General features: G+C 44.8%; 2 protein-coding genes across 6 annotated transcripts in view; one reads left to right on the top strand and one right to left on the bottom strand.

The window, feature by feature from the left end:
* Positions 1–10,127, top strand: part of LOC129555064 (uncharacterized) — a 65,936-nt gene extending 55,809 nt beyond the window's left edge. Inside the window, 5 exon segments of the mRNA XM_088833136.1 lie at positions 5,164–5,268; positions 6,275–6,344; positions 8,142–8,241; positions 8,749–8,791; positions 9,904–10,127. Coding sequence (XP_088689262.1) covers positions 5,164–5,268; positions 6,275–6,344; positions 8,142–8,144 — 178 coding nt within the window. The 3' untranslated portion in view covers positions 8,145–8,241; positions 8,749–8,791; positions 9,904–10,127.
* LOC129545166 (liprin-alpha-1-like) overlaps positions 1–24,193 on the bottom strand; it is a 257,633-nt gene that overhangs the window by 170,991 nt on the left and 62,449 nt on the right. The window lies entirely within an intron of this gene.

The raw sequence follows: 24,193 nt of genomic DNA, 5'->3' as shown, positions 1-24,193 counted from the left end.
CTAGGAGCCTCACAGCACCACCCAGGAGATGACCCGGGCGACTTCAGGCCAGGCACAGCTGTGTGTTGTGGTTGTGGCTCTATGCACTGTGTCTTTTGGCCCCATGAGCGTCCACACAGCACTCCCACAAGGTCCCCGCCAGAGGCTTCGTGAGGTGTATCTCCTGTCTGGGCACAGGACACTGGCCCACCTCACACACAGGTGTGTCCAGCTGAGGCGCCACCTCCTGCCCGCTAGGTGACCATGGCACGTAGCTTCACGGGAAAATGCATCATGTGGGATTTATGATGAACCAAAAGGAATAAATGTCAGTGCACCTCCCAGCTTGAGAAAGAAAATATTAGCATAGCCAGGAGCCCCAGGCTCTGTTCTCAGACACCTGTCACTCCTCCCCGAGGCGCCTGGACTGTTTGTCACCCTCTAGACATTGCTCTAGGCCTCAGTCTCGGATGCGGGGTCCCCCAATGACGTGGTGCCTTGGTTGTGGTGGGCTGGCTTCTGAATCCCCTCCTCCCTGCAGCAGAGGTGGCACTGGGCCTCACGAGTGGCGTGGAGCCTCAGGGGAACGCATGGACCCGCCATTCCCATTGTGGCTGCAATCACACGCTGGGCTGGGGCCCAGTGGACCTGCGAGTCCACATCAGGCCACAGGCACACTCGGGGGCCTTCGAGAGCCCAGCGGCCACACGCCCTCTCTGCCGTCTGTGTCGGGCACTTCCCTGTGGACAGGCACAGGAGCCCAGCGCTGTATTAGTCCTGCACCCAGCCCCCGGGCCCGGCGGGCTGTGCTGGTCCTCTCTGCTTCTCCTGACTTGCGGCACACCTTGGCTTGTTGGCCCCACGGCTAACGTCACAGTTCAGGTCTCAGTGGTGTCTGGATCACTGGACAGGGTTTCCTGGGCACCTGCCACGTGCTGTCACAGCCAGGGCTGCAGCCGGGAGTGAGACAGGTGTTTGCAGCTTTCAGCCCTAGGTGGGTGAGCGGAGAAGGCTCCATTGTCCGGCATCTGTAACCCTTAGTGCAGGCCTGTTCAGATCTTATGTTTCCTCCTGGGTCTGTCCTGGTAGATTGTTTCAAGGCATTTGGACATGGACGATTTTCAAAACTCCAGACTTGGATTTTTACTGAATGTTCCTCAGCTTGGATGCCTGGTTAGATGCCTTCTTTATGGGACCATCTTCTTTATTCTGATGTGTGGCCTTTCGTGAAACTGTCTTTGGAGTACATTCCCTCCGTTTTTGTTTATCTGAAAATGTCTCAGCTTCTCTCCCATTTCTGAAGTCTTGTCTTGCTAGAAGCACAAACCTTGAGGCGCAGCTGAAGGCTGCCCTCTGCCTTCTGCCCTGGACAGGCTGCTCTGTGTGAGCATCCATTTTCTCTTGCTGCGGTGATGAGTGACCAGGAAGTCAGAGGCTTAAAGCATCACAACTTAGGATTTCACGGTGCTCGAGAGTTGAAATCAGAAGTGACTACAGCTGGGCGGGAATCTCAGTGTCGGCAGCCACCTTCCTTTCTGGAAGCTCGGGAGGAAACCTGCAAGCCTCCCATTCTTGACCCACACCTTCCTCCTCTAATGCCAGCAGTGACGGGCTGATCCTCCTCGCGCTCCATCCTGACTCCCAGTCTTCTGCCTGCTCTTCCACAGTGGAGGGCCCTCGTGGACAGTCTGGGACACTCTTTCCATCTAAGGACAGTGAATTAGCAGCTTTCATTCTGTTTGTTGCAGTGGTCCCCCTTTGCTATGACAGAGCAAGCACATTTGCAGGTTCTGGGTGCAGACGTCTTTTAGAGGCTGTTATTCTGTCCCCACAGTAGCTGATCTGAGTTGTGTCCTTTGGTTGCTATTAGCTTCTCCATCTTTTGTGGTTTTTCTTGGGGTGTTTCAGTTCAGTTCAGTCGCTCAGTCGTGTCCGACTCTCTGCGACCCCATGAATCACAGCACGCCAGGCCTCCCTGTCCATCACCAACTCCCGGAGTTCACTCAAATTCATGTCTATAGAGTCGGTGATGCCATCCATCCATCTCATTCTGTCGTCCCCTTCTCCCGCCCCCACCCTTTCCCAGCATCAGAGTCTTTTCCAGTGAATCAACTTGTCGCATGAAGTGGCCAAAGTATTGCAGTTTCAGCTTTAGCATCAGTCCCTCCAATGAACACCCAGGATTGATCTCCTTGCAGTCCAAGGGACTCTCAAACGTCTTCTCCAGCACCACAGTTCAAAAGCATCAATTCTTCGACGATCAGCTTTCTTCACAGTCCAACTCTCACATCCATACATGACCACGGGAAAAACCATAGCCTTGACTAGACAGACCTTTTTTGGCAAAGTAATGTCTCTGCTTTTTAATATATTATCTAGGTTGGTCATAACTTTCCTTCCAAGGAGTAAGCGTCTTTTAATTTCATGGCTGCAATCAGCATCTGCAGTGATTTTGGAGCCCAAAAAAATAAAATCTGACACTGTCTGCACTGTTTTTCCATCTATTTCCCATGAAGTGATGGGACCAGATGCCATGATCTTTGTTTTCTGAATGTTGAGCTTCAAGCCAACCTTTTCACTCTCCTCTTTCACTTTCATCAAGAGGCCTTTGAGTTCCTCTTCACTTTCTGCCATAAGGGTAGTGTCATCTGCATATCTGAGGTTATTGATATTTCTCCCAGCAATCTTGATTCCAGCTTGTGCTTCTTCCAGCCCAGCGTTCCTCATGATGTACTCTGCATAGAAGTTAAATAAGCAGGGTGACAATATACAGCCTTGACATACTCCTTTTCCTATTTGGAACCAGTCTGTTGTTCATGTACAGTTCTGAGTGTTGCTTCCTGACCTGCATACAGGTTTCTCAAAAGGCAGGTCAGGTGGTCTGGTATTCCCATCTCTTTCAGAATTTTCCACAGTTTATTGGGGTGTTTAGGTGTGTGTATTTCTTTCGTTTTAACTTGTTATTGAAGTGTTATGTGCACACACACACAAGACACACGTGTGTACAGTTGGAAGAATTGCTGATGCATTGGACACATCTGTGTCACCAGCACCCAGCACCTGCCCCCCAGGGTCACTCTTCCGAGTCAGGATAGTGCCGACCCCTGGGGGTCTCTGGGGAGCCCCATGTTTTTGTTCTCGGTGCTGGTGTACCTAAGAATGGACTTGTTGGGTCCTAGGGCACAGGTGCGGTTTTCTTTTTACTTACCGCACTTAGAAACGTTATGCCTGCTGAACATATAGATTTGTGTCCTATGAGAATCTTTCAGCCTCTCTTTGTAAAATATTGCCTCTCCCCTCAGTGGCCTTTTCAGTTGGATGTATGATATTAGATCTTTTCACTTTTCCTCCTTTTCTTAACCTCTCTTTGATTTCTTCCATCTTCTTTTCTGTACATGAAACATTCTGGGTACTTTTTCATATCTCTGTGTTCTAAGTCAGTGATTCTTTCTTCAGCTATATCTAATCTACCAGTGAGCTTTTATTTTGACATTGATTTTTTTTTCCCCCATTTTCAAACATTCTATTTGGTCCTGCCTGATCGTTTCTGATAGCTTCTTGTTGCTTGCTTGTCCACTTTTTATTCCCATCATTTATTTAAGTAAACACTTAATAATATTTATCCCAAGTCTGTGGCGGACAGTTCCAATATCTGGGATCTAATTCTGTTGTTTTGGCTTCTGACTGCAATAAGCGGTCCTTTCCCACATACGTTGTGGTGACCTTTGATTGTGAGCTCATGTTCACATGAAGTTTATCTCTGGGAATCCTGAGAGCTGTCGTAGAGGATTCTCCGTGCAGAAAGGATGTGTTTTGCTTTTGCCAAGATGACTTGGGAGCCTCTTAATCTGAGACCACTTTAACCTATTCCAGGGAACCAGCCCAGGACACGCGCCCCTGGTGTGGTTTCTCCACACTGATGTAGGTGTTGGCCTCAGGGTAACCCCGTGTTTGTGTTGCTTAATGCTCACAGCTTTGGTTTCAGCATTCGGGTTTTGGTTTAAGGGCCACTGGAGGTTTCTATAACCTTCTGTGAGGACACCACACGTTAGATGATCAGCTTTGCACAGGCTCTGGTTATCTGGTGAATGTGGAAGGTTGGAATAAGGCAAGCACCATCTTATTCGAGGTTCAGGAAACTGGAAACTGAACTTGCCCCGCCACACAGACACACACACACACACACCACCACCACCACCCCCCCGCCTTGAGTCAATCACTCCCCTCCTCGAAACCCTTCGCGTCTTTTGAAATTCCATTGGCTTCTATGTCTTCATTTTTCTCTTTAGTTCCTCATGAGAAAAATGAAATTGTACTTATGCCTATGAAGGAGATACTTATGCTTGATATTATAAGAATAACACATTAAACATACGAGGTCATGTGCTTTGAGTACTTTTAGATTGAAAAAACTAGAAGCTAATGCCAGGTAGAGACCTAATGTTTAGGGGAATAAGTGTCAGTGAGGATAGATTTTCTGGGCAGCAGGTGTGCGTTTCAAGCTGCCTCCCCGTGACCTTCATTGAGCAGTTGCTCATCCGTTGCACATCAATGGAGTTACCTTCCAGGGAAACTCTAAGAGCATCGGAAGCCAAGACTCCAGGCAGTCTTGGCCTGGGCGGCCTCTGTCAGTACTTGCTTTCCCCTCCTGAAGGTTCCACACTGCATCAGATCACCCTCTGTCTGCTAACGTGGGCGTCTTTCCAGTTTGCTCCAGTGCTGACCTCAGGGTGTGGGATAGGGGGCACTCCCCATAGGATTCAGCTTCCCGAGTCCTTGTGTTCCTCAGCTTTGTGCTCGGAGTCCCTGGGGGGAATTTCCTTGCAAAACCTCATGAGGACTCTCATCCAGCATCTTTCATTGGTGCCAGCTGTGAGCATGCTGACATTTCCGTGAAGGTAAGGAGATGCAGGAACAGGCCAGCTGTAAACACAGAGAACCACAGTGCCGAATACGCTAGTCCATGGCTCTTTTGGAGCTAAGAAAGCTTTGTTTTCCTGTAGCTTATCTCTTGGGAGGTGCAAACCAGAGCAGGTTCACGCTGGACACAGGGAAGGAACTGGTGCTCTGTGTCCTCATCCAGGAAAGGAAAGTGTGGCTGTGGGTCATTACAAGACCAGACTCTGTCGGGTGACCAGCTCTTACAATTCCCACTCTTCTTGCTTTTTAAAATTTGTTATCCAGAATCAAGTTGGAAAAGTGTTCTGAAGAATGCACGCTCTTGAAAAATGAGCTGGGGAGGAGCCGACAAGAGCTTGAAGCTTCAGAAAGGAGGCAGGCTGCCCAGAGGTAAGGGCTGGCTCAGTGGTCCCACCCCAACCACCCATCCTGGACATGGTTTGCTCATCGTAGAAGAAGCTCAGTGGGCATTACTGTAGAAAGTGGGATGTGTTCACAGATAACCCATGTTCCAGGAACAGTCAGCAGAGAACTGTGCTGCCCTCTGACCAGCATTGATGGGCATGGGCGGGCTCAGGCATCCTACAGAATGCTCCAGAGCGTGTTCAACGGTCAGAGGAGGCATCCTGCATCCCTGTAGGGGCAAGAGGGCCTCTTACAACCTTCCTGAGCCAGTAGAATCTGTTTGTTCTTGTCCTGATAATGGTTTCAGCTGTGCTTTTGTCCAAGGTTCATTCCTGGTCCGTTGATTTCAGTGTGTCAGAGTCAGGGGTCTAGGGCAGGGGCCTGAGCACTGAGGCAGGAGCTGTGTGTATTGTGGAGGGTTACCTGTCAGTGGATTTCAGCTTTCACCATCAGAGCCTCATCTCAGAAGGGTTTGGCTTTTCTTTTCTTTTTTTTTATTTAAATGAGCTCAGCTCTAAACTGCCGAGGCTGTGGGATTGATTTGATAAAAGTGCCTGATGATTAAAGTGCGGAATCCAGAGTGGATGGTCACCCAGCGATCACTATTACTTTACAGCAAATCCGAAAGATTTCTTTCCTCCAGGAACCATTTTCCCTAAGTTTGGTGCTGGGAGCCTTTTGACAGTAGACATCAGCAAATGTAAGGCTGTGTTGATGGTTATGCTTCTGGGTGTGAAGAGCACTCCCACGTGCTGGAGAGAGATTAACATGTGCTGTGCAGCTGAGGAATGTCGTGGAGGGTTTGTACTTAGTGCTGGCAGGGTTCCTCTGGTTGCCAGGCTGGGATCCAACTGGACCAGTAGCAGTAACAGTGCAGGACACTGACAGACCAGTGGCTGTAGGGTATAGAGAACAGGTGTGCAAACCAGCCACCACGGTGACCGTGAGCAATGACTCATCAGTGATACTGTTAACTTTGCTTCTTCAACAGGAAGGAAATGGAGGATTTAAAGAGAGACGAGGAAAACGCCTACTCTGAGATGCAAGGGCTCTGCACACAGGTTAAGTATTGACCCCTGGCGTGAAACTGAGGCCACCCTTCCTTTTCCATTGTTTGGAAATAATCTCAAACTTACAGAAAAGAAACACAGAACATTTTAATGAAAGTTACACGAGTTGCTGGCCCATCAGCTCCCTCCCACTCCAGGTTGGGAACTCGGTGTGGATATGACGGGTTGTGGCCCCCTCAGCCACAACCGGGACCTCGTGTGGCTTCAGTCTGCCTGTCCTTATTCTTAGGACCTGGTGCTTTTGAAGGTTATAAGCAGTTGTTTTGGTGTGTCTAGAACTTCCTTATAATTGGATTCAGATTATGTGGGAATATCCCCTTCTCATTCCATCCTGTCCGGGGACGCAAGCTTTAGTGACGTCCTTCGATTCGTGTTCAGGTGGTGTTGGCCCGGCTTCTTCACAGAGTTACTTTCCCCTTGGTGATTCCTGAGCATTTTATGGGACGATCCCTTGATAGGATGTGAGTGTCCTGCTCTTCAGTTAGCTCTCACCCAATTGTCCTCCCTGTTTTATTCAATGGGTTGTCAGATGTTACCATCAGTATTTATTTCCATGCTCAATTGTCCCAGATTTGGCTAAAAAGAGCCCCCTCAGGGTGAGCTCTGGGCCCTGGTCATTATCTGAGCACTTCCTTACTTTCTAGTGTCCCACGATAGTCCAGGTTCATCTGGTACTTCCCTTGCCCCAGCCCTGGAAGCAACCACGTCTCCGAGGAATCCTTGGTGACTTTTCGCTCAGAATGGTACTTGGAGACCAAGATTTGGGTACTGGGAGTGCTCACGGCTCCTGGGGCATCAGTGAGTCCAAATGCAGTTAGTGCGTAGAATTAGGGAATGTGTATTTATCATGCTCACACGCACGTGGTTTCAGGTAGATTTATTTATACACCTCTTTACCAAAAATCATAAACTCAGACTCTGCAATTCCCATATCACAGGGATGATTCTAGTTTTCTCTCTTTCTGAATTTATAACTTAGGCCTCTCGCAGTGAAAAGCCTGGTTTCCATCATCCTCCGATCAGTCCCCTTTAGCCTGCACGTGAAGGCCCTTCTCACTGTGTGTCAGCACTGCCCACCACACTGGTCTCCCTCTGCCCCATGAATAAATGCCTTCTGCACTTGGTCTCACTTACTGGCTTTTGTACCGAAGCACACAGCTTGGAGGTCTTCCCTTGTGACGCAGCTAGTAAAGAATCCACCTGCAGTGGGGGAGACCTGAGTTTGGTCCCTGGGTTGCGAAGATCCCCTGGAGAAAGGAAAGGCTACCCACTCCAGTATTCTGGCCTGGAGAATTCCATGGACTGTATAGTCCGTGGGGTTGCAAGGAATTGGACATGACTGAGCTTCTTTCACTTCACTTCACACAGCTTGGATGTGTCATTTTATTTTAAATTTTTTAAAAATTGAAATTATTGATAATTGTAGGCTCATATGTGGTTATAAGACATATATTACAGAGAAATACACTTTCTCCAGTTTCCCCCAGTGGTCACGTTTTATGAAACTTTAGTATAGTTTCTGTGTTAGTTTGCTCGGGCTGCCATAGCAAAGCACCACAGACTGAGGGGCTTACACAACAGAAGTTTGTTTCCTCACAGTTGTCGGAATAAATCAATGACTCTCATACCTTACAAAAAGCTTTTTCTTCAAAGAAAACAACCTTTCTTTTAAAAAAAACCTTCTGCATGGAACCGTGTTCTATACAATGGAGACAAGTATAGAACCGTTTAGCTAAAGAGTGGCCAGAGCCCCTGCAGCTGTGACTTCTCTGTTCCTCAACCCTGCAGTGACCCCTGTGAGACCTTCCGCTTCTATGGGACATAGTTCAGAAACCAACACTCACGAGAGAATCCTTCTCACTAACACCTTTAGAATTCAGTCTTGCTGGTACATTGTTTTCTTGTGTATAATTTTCTCACTTTCTGTGTTTTCGTTAAATGGAAAAGTTTAAAGAAAATCTCAGATGTGTTCTCCTTATTAACATTTGAGTCAAAGTACTTCCTCCATTTGAACAGGATCCTCACCTAGAAATCGAAATAAATTCTCGGAAGTACGTATGTAGGCCAGGAGCTTTTAGGGGAGAAGATAGTAATCCTGTGTGTCATTCCGAGGATTATGAGTCATTCCCTAATTCTCTGAAATTATGTGTACTCGATAGACTGGTATTTACTGTACTTTGATCAGATTAATCTAAATAGCATTGCATATATATGTTCTCTGTTATCTATAAGCAGAATAAGTAGGAATTCATTTTCTTTTATTTATGTGATTTTTTTCTTCTGAAGTAATCTTCAAATTAGGTCTAGTCTCTAAAAGTATTATTTAAAGTCACATTTAGTAAGTCATAAACATATAACTTGTTTATGTTAAACATAAATATTTGACTTATTTCAGATGCGACGGGAGATGGACAGGATAGCTAGAGAAATAACAGAAGGTATGTTGCCAAAACGTATGAATTAAATTTAGACATTGATTTCTGAAATACACTGTAAACAATAAATGGCATCTCTTTCCATTGCTTGGATAAAAGATGCTATGTTAAATATTTTTTTTTATACATAGCTAATGAAAAATGTGAAAGCATGAGCAGTCATAGTGAAAAATATCCTTCTTCCGCCATCAAGTACCATAGCTTGAAAAGCAATCTCTGAAGGTCTATGTATTTCTTTTTATTTCTAGCTGTATCCTTCTACTTCCTCCATCCCTGGAGCTGTCTTCCTGCACCCTGACACTATTCTCAGAAAACGTGTTCATCAGCTTCTCGTGTCTGGTAGTGGTTAAGGCTAGGAAACCCAGACTTAAGCTATCATGTTTATGTGGCTATCACTTGGTGGGTGACTTTAAAGTTTCTCTGTCACTGAATATGTCACCAGTTTATCTTTTCCCCTCAGGAAATGCTCCAAACACCCACATCAATTTGGGTCCTGCCCGAGTAGTCGGCCTTATCTCTTTCCCACCTTACTCTGCCCCTCAGCTCTGCATCTGACCAGCCAGACTGTGTGGGATCCCACAGATTCCTTTCCTCACCTCCGGTCTTTGTACGTGCTTCTCCCCTCCATCTCCTGTACTTTCTCCTGTCCTTCAGGCAGCTACATACATATCACCTCCACCAAAAAGCTGGCAGTATTGACACAAAGCCGGCTGCCCCTTCCCGGCATTCCTTGTGCCATCTTTTATATCTTCGTATTTGTGACTCTGTGTGGAAATTGCCTGTTTGTCTGTTTTTCCAGTTCAGGGCATATCATTTTTCAGGGTGGACTGGGTCACCTTCATCTTGTCACAGAACCTTTGCACATAGTTTTTGAGTGAATGAATGAAGAGTGAGAAAACCAGGAGCTCTGATACGCAGCCCCACATGCGACCATGAGCTAATTATAAAATTGTAATCGTGATCAGTATTTTGTGTTGTGTCATCTGTAGATAGATTTCATTTTTCAGAATACTAGGAAAGGTCTCAGGGTTTTTTTTTTTGTTTGTTTTCTTTTACTAATCTTAGTTAGCCCAAGTATTTTCTGTAAAAAATATAATTCTTTCCTTCTCTTTCAGTTGATGCTCAGTTTGCATCTGATGCCTTTAGAGTGTCTTCTCGAGGACCTACAGATGGGTCAACTGTGTGATGACCCAGTTTTGTAAACAGAAGAACAAGATACACAGATTTGGAAGGAAAAAACACATGATTTAGAAAGATAAATAGTAAAAGTTTCCCTACTGGACTGTTTCCATGACGTTTCATTATTTCCCATTAAACATGATGAGCAAATCTTTCTTAACAGAGAATGTTTTTTGTATTATGTGCGTATGATGAAAATTTATATAGCGTTTTAAATGATGTTTCTCTGCATCTAACTTACTTTTTAGCAGATTTAAACGTCAGCACTGTTGAGTTCGCACAGTCTAAGTGATAGTGTTAGTCAACCATGTCTGAGTCTGTGCGACCCCGTGGACTGTAGCCCACCAGGCTCCTCTGTCCATGGCATTCTCCAGGCAAGAATACTGGAGTGGCGAGCCATTCCCTTCTCCAGGGGATCTTCCAGACTCTGGGATCAAACCCAGGTCACCTGCATTGCAGGTGGATTCTTTACCATTTTAGCCACCAGGGACGCCCTTTACAAACTCAAACTGAGCCCTAATACCAGCTGTTTAAACAGCACCCAAACAACCAGACTTGTCCTTAATATTTAGTGGTGTTGATTGGTAGCGTTTTTGTATTTTCCAGTTTTTTATCACTATATATAGACCTAAAGATTTAGATACTGCTGTTATGGCTTCCGTCAATGTTTTGATGTATTACAATTGTTAATAGTGGCATAAAACTTAGTATATGTAACTTTAAACTTAGAATCGTAGGCCTTTCCTCAGGGAGAAATAAGATTTGCCTGCGTTTTTGCCTTTTAAATGAATTAACTTTTTATCATTTTTATTTTTAATTAGAGGATAATTACTTTACAATATTCTGATGGTTTCTGCCAAACATTGACTCGAATTGGCCATAGGTGAGCGTATGGCCCCTCCCTGTTGAACCTCCCTCCCGCCTCCCTCCCCGTTCCACCCCTCTAGGTTGTCACAGAGCACCAGCTTTGGGTTCCCTGCATCATACAGCAAATTCCCAAAGACACACGTTCCCCAGTGTTCACTGCAGCACTACTTAACAATGGCTAGGAATGGAAGCAACCTAGATGTCCATCAACAGGTGAATGGATAAAGAAGCTGTGTATTATTCAACTATAGAAAGGAATGCATTTGAGTCCGTTTTAATTGATTTCATTTACTTTTGGAGACAGTGTTAAAATTAGAGAAAGTTCGTCATGGATAAATATGATTTGCCTAAGACTTTTCTCCTTATCTTTACCTATCTACCAATCTATCTATTTTAGCTTTGCTTTTTGGAAAAAGTCTGGAAAAAGACTTTTTTTTTTTTTTTTTGGAGAAAACACCAGACAAACAGACATTATCACAAAACTCCCCTATCTCCCATATATCCTCCTAATGTAACATTTATCTTTCCTAAATGTGATTTGTTCTCCCATAAGTGTCTCGCCCAAGTCACTGGTTTTTCAGAAGATGCCTTTTTCTCCTACTCCCTATCGTTTATTAAGGAGTATATCAACTCCCAGGAATCCCATAATGCTGAAGAAGCTGACGTGGAACGTTCTATGAAGACCTACGAGACCTTCTGGAACAAACACCCAAAAAAGATATCCTTTTCATTTTAGGCGACTGGAATGAAGATGTAAGAAGTCACGAGATACCTGGAGTAACAGGCAAATTTGGCCGTGGAGTCCAGAACAAAGCAGGGCAAGGGCTAACAGTTTTGCCCAGGGAACGCACTGGTCATAGCAAACACCCGCTTCCATGTACATAAGAGAAGACACCACACATGGACATCACCAGATGGTCAAGACTGAAATCAGATTGATTACATGCTTTGCAGCCATTCAGGTATGACTTATATAAAATCCCTTATGATTATGCAGTAGAAGTGACAAATAGATTCAAGTGATCAGGTCCGATAGAGTCACTAAAGAACTATGAACTGAGGTTCATGACATTGTATAGGAGGCAGTGATCAAGACCATCCCCAAGAAAAAGAAATGCAAAAAGGCGAAATGGTTGTCTGAGGAGGAAAGAAGAGACGCTAAAGGCAAAGGAAAAAAGGAAAGATATACCCTCCTGAATACAGAGTTCCAAAGAATAGCAAGGAGAGATAAGAAAGTCTTCCTCGGTGATCAATGCAAAGATATAGAGGAAAACAATAGAATAGGAAAGACTAGACATCTCTTCAAGAAAATTAGAGATACCAAGGGAACATTTCATGCAAAGATGGACACAATAAAGGACAGAAATGGTATGGACCTAACAGAGCAGACTGTATAAAGAAGAAGTGGCAAAACGCAGAGAAAAACTGTACAAAAAAGATCTTTATGACCCGGATAATCACAAAGATGTGATCACTCATCTAGAGCCAGACATCCCAGAATGTGAAGTCACGGCCTTAGAAAGCATTACTACGAAAAAAGCTAGGGGAGGTGATGAAATTCCAGTTGAGCTATTCCAAATCCTAAAAGATGATGCTATTGCAGTGCTGCACTCAATATGTCAGCAAATTTGGAAAACTCAGCAGTGGCCATAGGACTGGAAAAGGTCAGTCTTCATTCCAATCCCAAAGAAAGGCAATGCCAAAGAATGCTCAAACTATCGCACAATTGCACTCATCTCACATGTTAGTAAAGTTATGCTCAAAATTCTCCAAGCCAGGCTTCAGCAATACATGAACCGTGAACTTCCAGATGTTCAAGCTGGTTTTAGAAAAGGCAGAGGCACCAGAGATCAAATTGCCAACATCCACTGGACCATGGAAAAAGTAAGAGAGTTCCAGAAAAACATCTATTTCTGCTTCATTGACTATGCCAAAGCCTTTGACTGTGTGGATCACAACAAACTGTGGAAAATTCTGATAGAGATGGGAATAACAGACCACCTGACCTGCCTCTTGAGAAACCTGTATGCAGGTCAGGAAGCAACAGTCAGAACTGGACATGGAACAACAGACTGGTTCCAAATAGGAAAAGGAGTATGTCAAGGCGGTATATTGTCACCCTGCTTATTTAACTTCTATGCGGAGTACATCATGAGAAACGCTGGGCCGGAAGAAGCACAGGCTGGAATCAAGATTGCCGGGAGAAATTTCAGTAACCTCAAATATGCAGATGACACCACCCTTATGGCAGAAAGTGAAGAGGAACTCAAAGGCCTCTTGATGAAAGTGAAAGAGGAGAGTGAAAATGTTGGCTTGAAGCTCAACATTCAGAAAACGAAGATCATGGCATCTGGTCCCATCACTTCCTGGGAAATAGATGGGGAAACAGTGGAAACAGTGTCAGACTTTATTTTTCTGGGCTCCAAAAGCACTGCAGATGCTGATTGCAGCCATGAAATTAAAAGACGCTTACTCCTTGGAAGGAAAGTAATGACCAACCTAGATAGCATATTAAAAAGCAGAGACATTACTTTGCCAACCAAGGTCCGTCTAGTCAAAGCTATGGTTTATCCATTGGTCATGTATGGATGTGAGAGTTGGACTGTGAAGAAAGCTGAGCACTGAAGAGTTGATGCTTTTGAACTGTGGTGCTGGAGAAGACTCTTGAGAGTCCCTTGGACTGCAAGGAGATCCAGCCAGTCCATTCTAAAGGAGATCAGTCCTGGGTGTTCATTGGAAGGACTGATGCTATAGCTGAAACTCCAATATTTTGGCCACCTCATGCGAAGAGTTGACTCACTGGAAAAGACTCTGATGCTGGGAGGGATTGGGGGCAGGAGGAGAAGTGGACGACAGAGAATGAGATGGCTGGATGGCATCACCGACTCGATGGACATGAGTTTGAGTGAACTCCGGGAGTTGGTGATGGACAGGGAGGCTGGCGTGCTGTGATTCATGGGGTCGCAAGGAGTTGGACACGACTGAGCGACTGAAATGAACTGAAATGAAATAAACACAGAGAGTGTTTTATTCGGTGGGAAAATCTTAGGACTTCAAGCCTGGGAGACAGTGTCTCAGGTAGCCCTGAGAGACTGCTCCGAGGAGGCGGGAGAGGGAGTCAGCCTATACACAAGTTTACAAGAAAGGGCCGGCAGTCTGATCATCAAAGATTACAGTTAATAAGGAAAACCAGATATGAAGTTAAAGAATTCAGTGTTCTTCTATGTATGGGAAGATTCAGGAGCCTGGGATTATTTGAATCTTCCTTTCATACGCATCTCAGCTATCTGGGGCCAGAATCCTGTTGTTGTTGTTGTTGTTTTTAATTTCTCACATCCCCCTCTCCCCACCCAGCTCCTCAGCAAGCACCATGTGGGGGTGGCAAGCATCTGCTGGATCACAGGTATCGTTTTCCCTTTTGAGAGCCTTCATTCAGGTTTGGAGGCTGGAAATTGCCAAAGGCGGTTTCATCCTTGTTAACTGATATAGCAGGGGATATTCCACTTTACAACCTGATGCAAACAGCCAACTCACCAGAACAGACCCTTATGCTGGTAAAGATTGAGGGCAGGAGGATAAGGAAAAATGGTTAGATAGCATCACAGAGTCAACGGACATAGTTTGAACAAACTCTGGGAGACAGCGAAGGACAGGGAAGCCTGACGTGCTGCAGGCCGTGGTCACAAAGAGTCGGACACGACTGAGCGACTGAACAACCATAACACCAAGGATGTAGCAGTGGGCGTGGCTGAGATAAGACTTTCCTGGATTTTGTAGCATTTCTTGGACGAAAACTGAAGTCTTCTTTTTACCCAGTGCCTGTCTTGAATAGCGTGTGTGGGAAGGAGAAACGCTTGGCAAGGTTTAAGACAGTCTCATGAGCACAGCATAATAACGATGCTCACAATCAGAACATTCTCCTTGTTTAATTAGATGGTAACTGTATCTATTCAGTTTCCGCTCCTGTGTCATCAGCATTTCAGGTGGAGGTACAGAAGAAGTGATTGGCCAAGTGGTTGTTTTCATTTTTTCTACATTGTCTAGGTGCCAAGGCCTTGAGGCAATTTCTTTTAAGTGATGCCTCAGATTCTCAGGTCTGCATTTGTAGCTGGCAGATCCCCACCATGGCCAGTGAGGTACAGATATTCCTCCAGATTTGTGCCTTTGTCATCACTATTCTCCCATGTCAGCAATTAAGAAATACAGGGCATAGTCTAAGCTTATAAGGTGTTGAACTTTATTGGATGTGGGAAGCATATGTGTCATTTTGGGACATATTAATTTAAATGATGGACAGGTCATCTCTAAGTCCACGAAGGAGCTGACAGAATTGGCAACTAAGGCTGTTGATTGAAAACTGGACAGATTTCAATGTACAGGACAAATACAGGTAAAATACGGGTTTTTGCTAACCGAAGCGACTCGGTATCTGTTGGTAAATTTGTGCTAGTTTATGCTTGCAGCACTGGAAACTAATGTGCATATGATGGCGTGTATGCTGCCATGTCGGGTAAATCGAGTGCGTCAGAAGAAACCTAAGTCCCATCCAGGATGGGTGTCTGAGGTGGACCCTAGAATGAGAAGGAGGGCCATTTACAGAAAGACGGGTCAAGGATGCATTCCAAAAGGCAGGGAGTAACGTATGAGAAGAAGAGAATTCACTGAGGGGTATTTGATGTTAAAACTTGTTGAAACTGAGTGTCATGCGTAGACTGCTGTATGGGTACCCAAGCCTTTTGCTCAGAGGGAGTCTTGGAAAGACCTTTATTAATTAATAACCTTTATGCAATATAAAGGAGGTGATTTCCCTGGTGGTTCAGACGGTAAAGAATCTGTTTGCAATGCCGGAGACCTAGGTTCAATCCCTGGGTCAGAAAGAACCCCAGGAGAAGGGAATGGCAATACACTGCGGTATTCTCGCCTGGAAAATGTCATGGACAGAGGAGCCTGGTGGGCTTCAGTCCATGGAGTCCCAAAGAGTCAGACAGGACTAAGAGACTAACACTTTCACTTTCATAGTTACTTTTAAGACACAGAGATTCTTATTTATTGAACTGAAAGGAAAGGGGCCCAGCATATCAACAGAGAGATGATTTTTTTTCATCCAATCTGGAATAGTCTAGTAATTCAAACATAATATAAATGATTTAATGGGTTGAGTTAAATGCTCTCTTGTAATAAAGGCAATTTTTACATCTGTTGATTCTTGTCATTCCAGAATGGAAAGAGAGTCTGGGAAACCTGGTGTCTCAAAGAATCTGAAGTGGGTTGAATTTTAAATCCTACTCATCTTCCTACTCCGTTGCCTTAATGTTGCTTGGGTTGGAGTGAGGTTTTAGAGCAGCAACTTATCAAAAATATTGCATTAGACTTCAATCATTTTTTTCTTTATAGTGACTTATTCCATAAATTCTTAAATCACCTGAAAAAATGTGAATCTTGACATCCTTCTGATACAATTCTCCCAAACATTAATAATAGAACAGGTGGTGATGGGAGAGTGTAACAGCTGCCATTATAAATCCAGCCAGGTGGGAAAGGACGCCAGGTGGGTCTCTTGGGATTGCCATCATGTGCAAGGTGAAATGATTTCTCAAGACTTCCTAACATTTATCCCCCAAAATCAGCATGTGAGCCATCAATCCTTCGAAGGTTAAAAGGGACATTACTCAAAAACTGGCATGGAGAGGCAGCGTTTCAAGAGGCTGTTATGTCATTGGGTTTAAAGCTTTAAAGCGGAGAGGAGATAGTTATTCTAAAGTTGATAACAATTGCCTCCCCTGTCGTTCCCCCTAATTCATCTGCTGGATCCTCTTTTTCATTTCCCAGTTTTTACAAATGAGTCTATAATGAGTCCACGTAAGTACAAGTCTTTTTGTTGTTGTTTAGTGGTTCTTATAGAATTATATCCCTGTTTGAAATGGAAATAACAAGTCTTCAACTTCTTACATGCATTTGGTTATTTCTGATCAAATTAACATCACAAAAATGTCTGCACATAATCTACAGCAGATGTTCTTCTCATCCACGAATAAATTACAGTGGCTACTAGGCGGAAAGTTGTTTTGTTGTGCTGTTTCCCCAAGCAAGGTCATTAATGGAGAACAGCAGCACCTTTTGGATCCTTTGGATCCAGAGTTATTTTTTTATCTTTAGCCTTTTTCCTGAACCAGTGGACGTGAGCTTGAGCAAACTCCGGGAGATGGTGAATGACAGGGTAGCCCAGCACACTGCAGTCCATGGGGTCTCAAAGGGTCGGACATGACTTTGCAACTGAACAACAACAACATTGTGCTCTACAGTTTAAACAACAAAGGCTTCATTAATAAATATTCTTTGTGTCATCAGGATCCAGTACGTGCCTATAAACTATGTACTCAACTTTTCTGAGAGTCTCTCTCTTGAAAATCTGTGCTGTTCTCCCTGCTTCTTGAAATGCCACTTTGCTTGAGGCTCTTCCTCTGTTTAGAATGCAAATACCCTGACTATGCTAATGCTTTACTCCTTACCCAGTCTTAATTTGCAACACTTTAAGGTGAATTAATCTATCAGATCATCTAAAACACATTTTAATAAGAGAGGTGAATAGCACAGGGTGGGCTGTGGAGTGAGGGACAACTTGATTTTGAAAGACAAGGCGGGGATGGGGGGACAGAGCCAAAGATAACCTGTTATGTTTGATTATTTTTCTTGGGATTAGCCCTGCTTTGAAAATAAATGTCCTGCTTTGTTCTGTAGTTTATCCTTTCTTTGCACAATTTACAGGATGTTATAAATGAGTGAATGAGTGAGTGGATGAATAAAATTACCTTGACAGGCAGCAGTTAAGAAGTTAGGGATTACCCTGATAGCATTTTGATTTTTTTTTCTTGGAATGAAAACAGAAGATTTCTCTTACAATATCAGCGCCTCTCTAATATAAGAAGTCTAGAAAGATAGAAACTGTTTCCTGTGGAAAGCATTTCCAAAGATGAAGTAAGGCTGAACCTTCTATCTTTCTATTTATGTTTTTTACAGTTGGTTTTATTTCCACTGTTAGGAACCCTAATATCTGAGTAGCCGGGATAAGCCTGAGACCTTGCGTAGGCCTAAGTTTCGATTTCCTGGAGACAGGGTGGAGGCTAAGTTCACAGAAACTCCTCCCTAAGAAGATCCCGCCTGCACCAAAATTAAGAAACTCCTCCCTAGAAAAGTTCCGCAGGCACCAAAAATCGGGCCAATCAGAGGAAAAAGGGAAATCCCCCAGAAAAACCCCGCGTGCGCGCCCGCGAAAACTGGCCAATGAGCTTCTGCCAGTTTGATCTTTTGAACAAAAATAGGTGCTTATGTAATCTAAGGCTATAAAAACCGCTGTGACCTGGGCTCCGGGCTCTTGTACCACTCCACTGCGCTGGAGGAGTCACGAGCCCTAGCTCAAGCTAGAAATAAACCCCACTCTTGCTTTTGCATTGCTGGGAGTGTCTTATTCTACCAGTATGGGGGGACCGGACTCAGGGCATAACCCCACCTATTGCAGTAACTGCATTGTATAGTTGCAGACTTGTCTCTCTTGTCTCTTTAGGCTTCTCTTGCTTATTTTGGTTTATACACGAGTCTGAATTTCCTCTTCTGCACCCCTGGGTGTGTGAGCAACAGTGGAATGTTTAGCTTTATTTCCAGGCTATTATTTGTACCTTAAACTAAATTGATGCCCAATCTGCCACAATTGGAATACAAAGGTGAGACTTTCAACTGCTATTATCTGAACTACGAAGAATTAGAAGCATGCTTGATTAGGATTTTTAAGCCAAGTTTTAACTTTCAAAATGAGGATTCCCCCACCCCCCACACTTTAAGTTTTATCTAGAGGATTGCCAATTTTGGGTAAAGACTAGAACTTGCAGAACCTACAAAGAGGTAGATAAACATTTAAAACTATAAAGTTCTGAAAACCGTTAAAGCTATGAAGATGAACTATAGAACTTAGACGTTGTTGCAGGTGGTTAGGAGGCCTTTAAGAGACATCACAGATATAAGTTCTCTCCTGAATCATTCAAGAAAAAAATAGCTCACTAATATGAAAATTAGTCAAAGCTTTGGTTTTTCCAGTAGTCATGTATGAATGTGAGAGTTGGGCTATAAAGAAAGCTGAGCATCAAAGAATTGATGCTTTTGAACTGTGGTGTTGGAGAAGACTCTTGAGAGTCTCTTGGACAGCAAGGAGATCCAACCAGTCCATCCTAAAGGAAATCAGTGCTGAGTATTCATTGGAAGGACTGATGTTGAAGCTGAAACTCTAATACTTTGGCCACCTGATGCAAAGAACTGACTCATTGGAAAAGATCCTGATGCTGGGAAAGATTGAGGGCTGGAGGAGAAGGGGATGACACAGGATAAGATGGTTGGATGACATCACCGACTCATTGGACATAAGTTTGAGCAAGTTCCAGGAGTTGGTGATAGACAGGGAAGTCTGGTGTGCTGCAGTCCGTGGGGTTTCAAAGAGTTGAACACAACTGAGTGAGTGAACTGAACTGAATACAAAAATAGTATGGTAGACTTTCTTTGGAAATTGGTATATGTGGGAAATTTGATAGACTGGGCATGATCACATGCTGGGTACATGTTTTTCCTGCTCTCCTTCCGCTGTGCTGTCTTGGACCATAAAGAGGAATCTCTTATGCATCTCTGGGAAGCACTGAGGTGGGCCCTTCAGTGCCTCTTGTCTGCATCCTCCCCGTCTTTTCCCCGTCGGACAACTGCTGATTTAATTGCCTGGCCTGGCTCCCTGTCCTCCTCCCCCAGCAGCCCCTCTGCACCTTGTAGGCCTTGTCCTTTCCAACCTGTGGCCCCTCCATCACCACCCCTCCCCCCAAAGGCTGACCCTGTCAGCCTCTGTCCGCCTGACCTGGCAGGTGCATTCCCAGGGCAGGAGCCCCCACCTGCGTTCTGAGCATCACTGTCCACTCCAGCCACAGATGAGGCTGACGTTTTGCTCCCTCACTCCCATACTGATTTCTGCATTGTTCCTGAACTTCAGAAAAGGTTATCGCAGATCAAGCTCCAACTAGAACACATCAGATGACCTGACTAACTCCAGTAGAAGAGAAGTTCCCTGAACTGCCCCCAATGGTGTCATGTCACCATTGCTGCTTAGAGGAAACTTGGGGGCTGGGTTCCATGTCACTCAGCAGAGGTGACAGCCCGCTTTTCAGGGGCCGACAAACCACATGTGCACAGATGAATGGCTATAATGAGAATGCCTACTTACTTCTGATGAAAAATACTCTTGTAAAGACAACTGGATGAGTGTTTGTGTGGATTTACACATCCTCTCACTTTGGTTGTGTTAAAATTCAGAGGTTGCTTGGGGAGAGGAGGTGAGAATCAACAGACTCTTGACTGGTCATTCTGAAGGTGAGCGTCATCAGGCAGACGGTTCCATGTCGGCGTCGGGGCCCCGGCCATGACCTTGGCAGTGCGTCAGAGGCTCAGGGTCAGGCTGGAGGAGCTGGGGCAGCCTTGGCTTCCTAGCTCTCCTTTCATCACACTCAGTGGTCCTTCTCTTCTGTGGGCACATCCTTTGAGCGTTCGTGTGAATACCTCCAGTCAGAAGAGTCAAGGCCCCGCCAAGGGACTTTCTACTTTTTGAGCTCTGATCCAGTTATCGGAGGGCAAGGTTTCCCTCAATACTCCCCTCCAGGAGGCCATTTCCACTTTTGTGGACATCAGCATCTGTTGTACTTGAACTCCCAGCAGCCACCACTTGTGGCTCTATGAAGGATGACAGCCACATATATAAAGTTTTAGAAGACTCTGAGAGCCTAATTACTCCCTTAGCAACCAGTCGTGATGGGTGTGGACCCGTCTTCTGTGGGCACCAGCCTCAGGTGTGACCTACACTGATTGCAGGGTCTCTCTGGCCGGAGCCAGTGCTGGTCTCAGAGGGACTTTGCCTGAAATCGCCCCATGGCTCAGCCTGCTTCTCTTCCTTCAGGGTCTGGTTTCTCCTTCCCCAGTCCTGACTGACTCTTCCTGGGGACACATTCTCATAAATCACTACATAAATCAGAACCTCGGGCTGGAAAATCAACCTAATTCAGACAGTATCCATATTTCATTATAACTCAATTTGTCATGTCTGCAGTGGAGAGATCACCTAATTTTTTCCCTCGTGTCTCTAAAGAGCCTCTATAAGCCAATAGGATTAGTAAATTGATTCCTAAAACATCCACTGGTTAGCCTGATGCCTTTGTGTAGTTAACCAGAGTGAGGAGCGCATGAAAGCTCCTGTGACATGATGGATCATTGGTGTGGGTCGGGGGTGGGCACCACGAGCCCAGGGCTGGGGTGAGAGGCCTGGGTCTCACCTCTGCTCTGAGTCCTACTAGTGTGGCCCTGGGCAAGCAGACTCAAATCTGGGGGCAGGGGTGGTTCATTCAGAGAAAAGCGACAGGTTGGAATTAGAAAATGTCTAAGCTTTCCTTGGTTGAAGAGAAAATAAAGGCTCTGGAACAAAGTTTGAGTGTTTAGAGCAAGTTTTATGGGCAAACAGGGAACCCAGCACTATGCAGACAGTGCATTCTGATGGATGCAGCTCAGCCAAGGGCATAGACAGGCCTTAAAGAGCTGAAAACCATTGCCTCTGTGTGAGTCAAGGGTCTCCAGGGACACAGACCCCCACCCTTCTTGATGTATACACAGAGAGAGAGAGAGATTTATGTTAAGGAATTGGTTCTCACACTTGTGAGGTCTCTAAGTTCAAAATCTGCAGGACAGGCTGGCCGACTGGGGACACAGGGAAGACTTGATGTGGCAGCTTGAGTCCGAAGGCTGCCTATTGGCAGAAATTCCCTCTTCTATGGCCTTTTCTCTTAAGGCCTTCACCTTGCCGGATGAAGCCCACCTACAGGATGGAGGGAGTCTGCTTTACTCAGAGTCTGCTGAGTGCAGTGCTAATCTCGTCTCATAGCACCTTCACAGCAGCCTCCAAACGGCGTTTGACCAGGTCCCTGGTGCTGAGTCCTTGCCGATTTGATAGCTAACATTAGCCATCGGAGAAGCACTGTCAAGCCACTCCAGTACTCTTGCCTAGAAAATCCCATGGACGGAGGAGCCTGGTAGGCTGCAGTCCATGGGGTCGCTACGAGTCAGACATGACTGAGCGACTTCACTTTCACTTTTCACTTTCACACATTGGAGAAGGAAATGGCAACCCACTCCAGTGTTCTTGCCTGGAGAATCCCAGGGACGGGGGAACCTGGTGGGCTGCCGTCTATGGGGTCACACAGAGTCGGACACGACTGAAGTGACTTAGCAGCAGCAGCATTAGCCATCAACACTGTTCTTCACTGGGAAGTCAGCATTTCTGTATGATTGGCTGGAGATCTCTGGGCTAGTCAGTTAGGCCTGGAGTGAGAGCTGAGAGGCATCCAGGACATGTGGCTCCAGCGGTCCTTCAGCACCACCGCGGCTCAGCTGGGCAGCAAGGCTGAGAATCTGAGCCTTCACTGTGACTTTCTGAGACCTGCCTGGGGAATCGGTAGCGATCTATGGTCGCCATTTCTTCCTCCAGGGGATCTTCCCAACCCAGGGATCAAACACACATCTCCTGCTTTGGCAGGTAAATTCTTTACCACCGAGTCACTGGGAAGCCCATGTATTATTAACACTAAATACAAAAAAGAACAACTGTTAAGATCAAGTTCTTCTTTTTACTACTGTACATTGCAGGACTTCAGAATCTTGCCATTAATCCCATAAGATAAAAAACATAGCTTACACTTCAGAAGAGAAGATTATTACACAAGAGGGAAGTGGTTCAGGGATGGATTGTGAGTCAAACATTTGTGTGATTAGTTAGTAGATAAGTTTAATATCTTTGAGGTCAGTAATGCAATTCTGAGGTCAAAACATTGCATAATAAATGAACAACTGCAGAAAGGCTGGGCCAGAAGGCCTTGGAGAAGCTACCCACTCCAGTATTCTTGCCAGGGGAATGACAGAGGAGCCTGGTGGGCTACAGTCCATGGGGTCGCAAAGAGTCAGACACGACCGAGTGACTGAGCGCACAGCACTACTGAAAATAACCCATTTCTGAAACAGTACTCTTATTTTCCACTCCCACCATGACAGACCCACAGCTCTTTATGTCTTTTGTCATCTGAAAGGCAAGACTACTGCTGAATTCAGGTAATAGCTCCCATAATCCAGCCTGGAATTACATCGTGACCAAATGATTGACAGTATCTAAGCTTGACAGATTTGTGTTCTGTTCAGATGTTTAGAATAACAAGGAGTTTTTAATCATGTGTTTGATTTGAAAGTCTGAGATATAATCAGAGATTATACTTCAGATTACAATTCACATTTTTCAGAGGGGATGTATTATTTTCAATCTTAAATCTCCCATGTGCCTCCAGTTCATGTAACTACAATGCTGGGTGATCAACATTACTCAGGAAAAAAAAAAAATCAAACATCCTTGTTGAGAGAGAGAGGTAAAAGGAAAAAGAGAAGATGCAGTGTAGCAAGTTAAAGGGAGATTTTTGAGCTTTGCTGCAGGAATCCCAACATAATAGTTCATATTTTAGCATTTCGTAGGAAATATAAAGTTTTCTAACTTCTCTCCTTTCAGCCAGAAATTTATGCAACTCCACACACAAGGAAGATTTTAATTGAGAATTAATTGCCACTTTTTTGTTATAATAAAAATTAAAATACTGTGATAATGGTGCAGTTATTCTTGAGACTTTCCACCATTGTTGGAAAAAAATAGGCTTTAACTGAAATGATGCCAAAAAAAAACCAGATAATAAACAGTTCATTGCATGTGTGATTTCATTATTATTATTAACCGATCAATGTTTCTATCAATTATTAAGGTGTGAAAAAGGTATGTTCTGAGATAGAGGAATAACAGTATTTCAAGGAGGCATAAAACAGTCAAATATATTTCAAAATGACTTGAAATAGGTACTTTGTGACCCCATGGACTGTAGCCCGCCAGGCTCCTCTGTCCATGGGGATTCCTCAGGTAAGAATACAGGAGTGGGTAGCCAATCCCTTCTCCAGAGGATCTTCCTAACCCAGGTCTCTTGCATTGCAGGCAGATTCTTTACCATCTGAGCCACCAGAGAAGCCCTCCAAAAGACAAAACTAAATGCAAATCCCAATGCCTTAAGGCAAGATAAACCTATTTCTCTCTTGTTTTCTCAAAAATCACCCCTAGGTACAAGTGGGAAAAGAAACAAAGAACACAAAAGTTCACCATCCATGAAACTAGAAAAGAATCAAACAGTTCAGATAATGGTGTGTGTGGGTGGGAGGCAGGTGATGAGGAAGAGTTGGTTTGCCAAGGAAGCCTTGAAGAGACTGGAG

This window comes from Moschus berezovskii, chromosome 27, assembly GCF_049115385.1.
Source record: "Moschus berezovskii isolate FMDL1 chromosome 27, NW_MosBer_1.0, whole genome shotgun sequence".
In the NCBI taxonomy this organism is placed as follows: domain Eukaryota; kingdom Metazoa; phylum Chordata; class Mammalia; order Artiodactyla; family Moschidae; genus Moschus; species Moschus berezovskii.
This window is presented reverse-complemented; position numbering and strand designations above follow the sequence as displayed.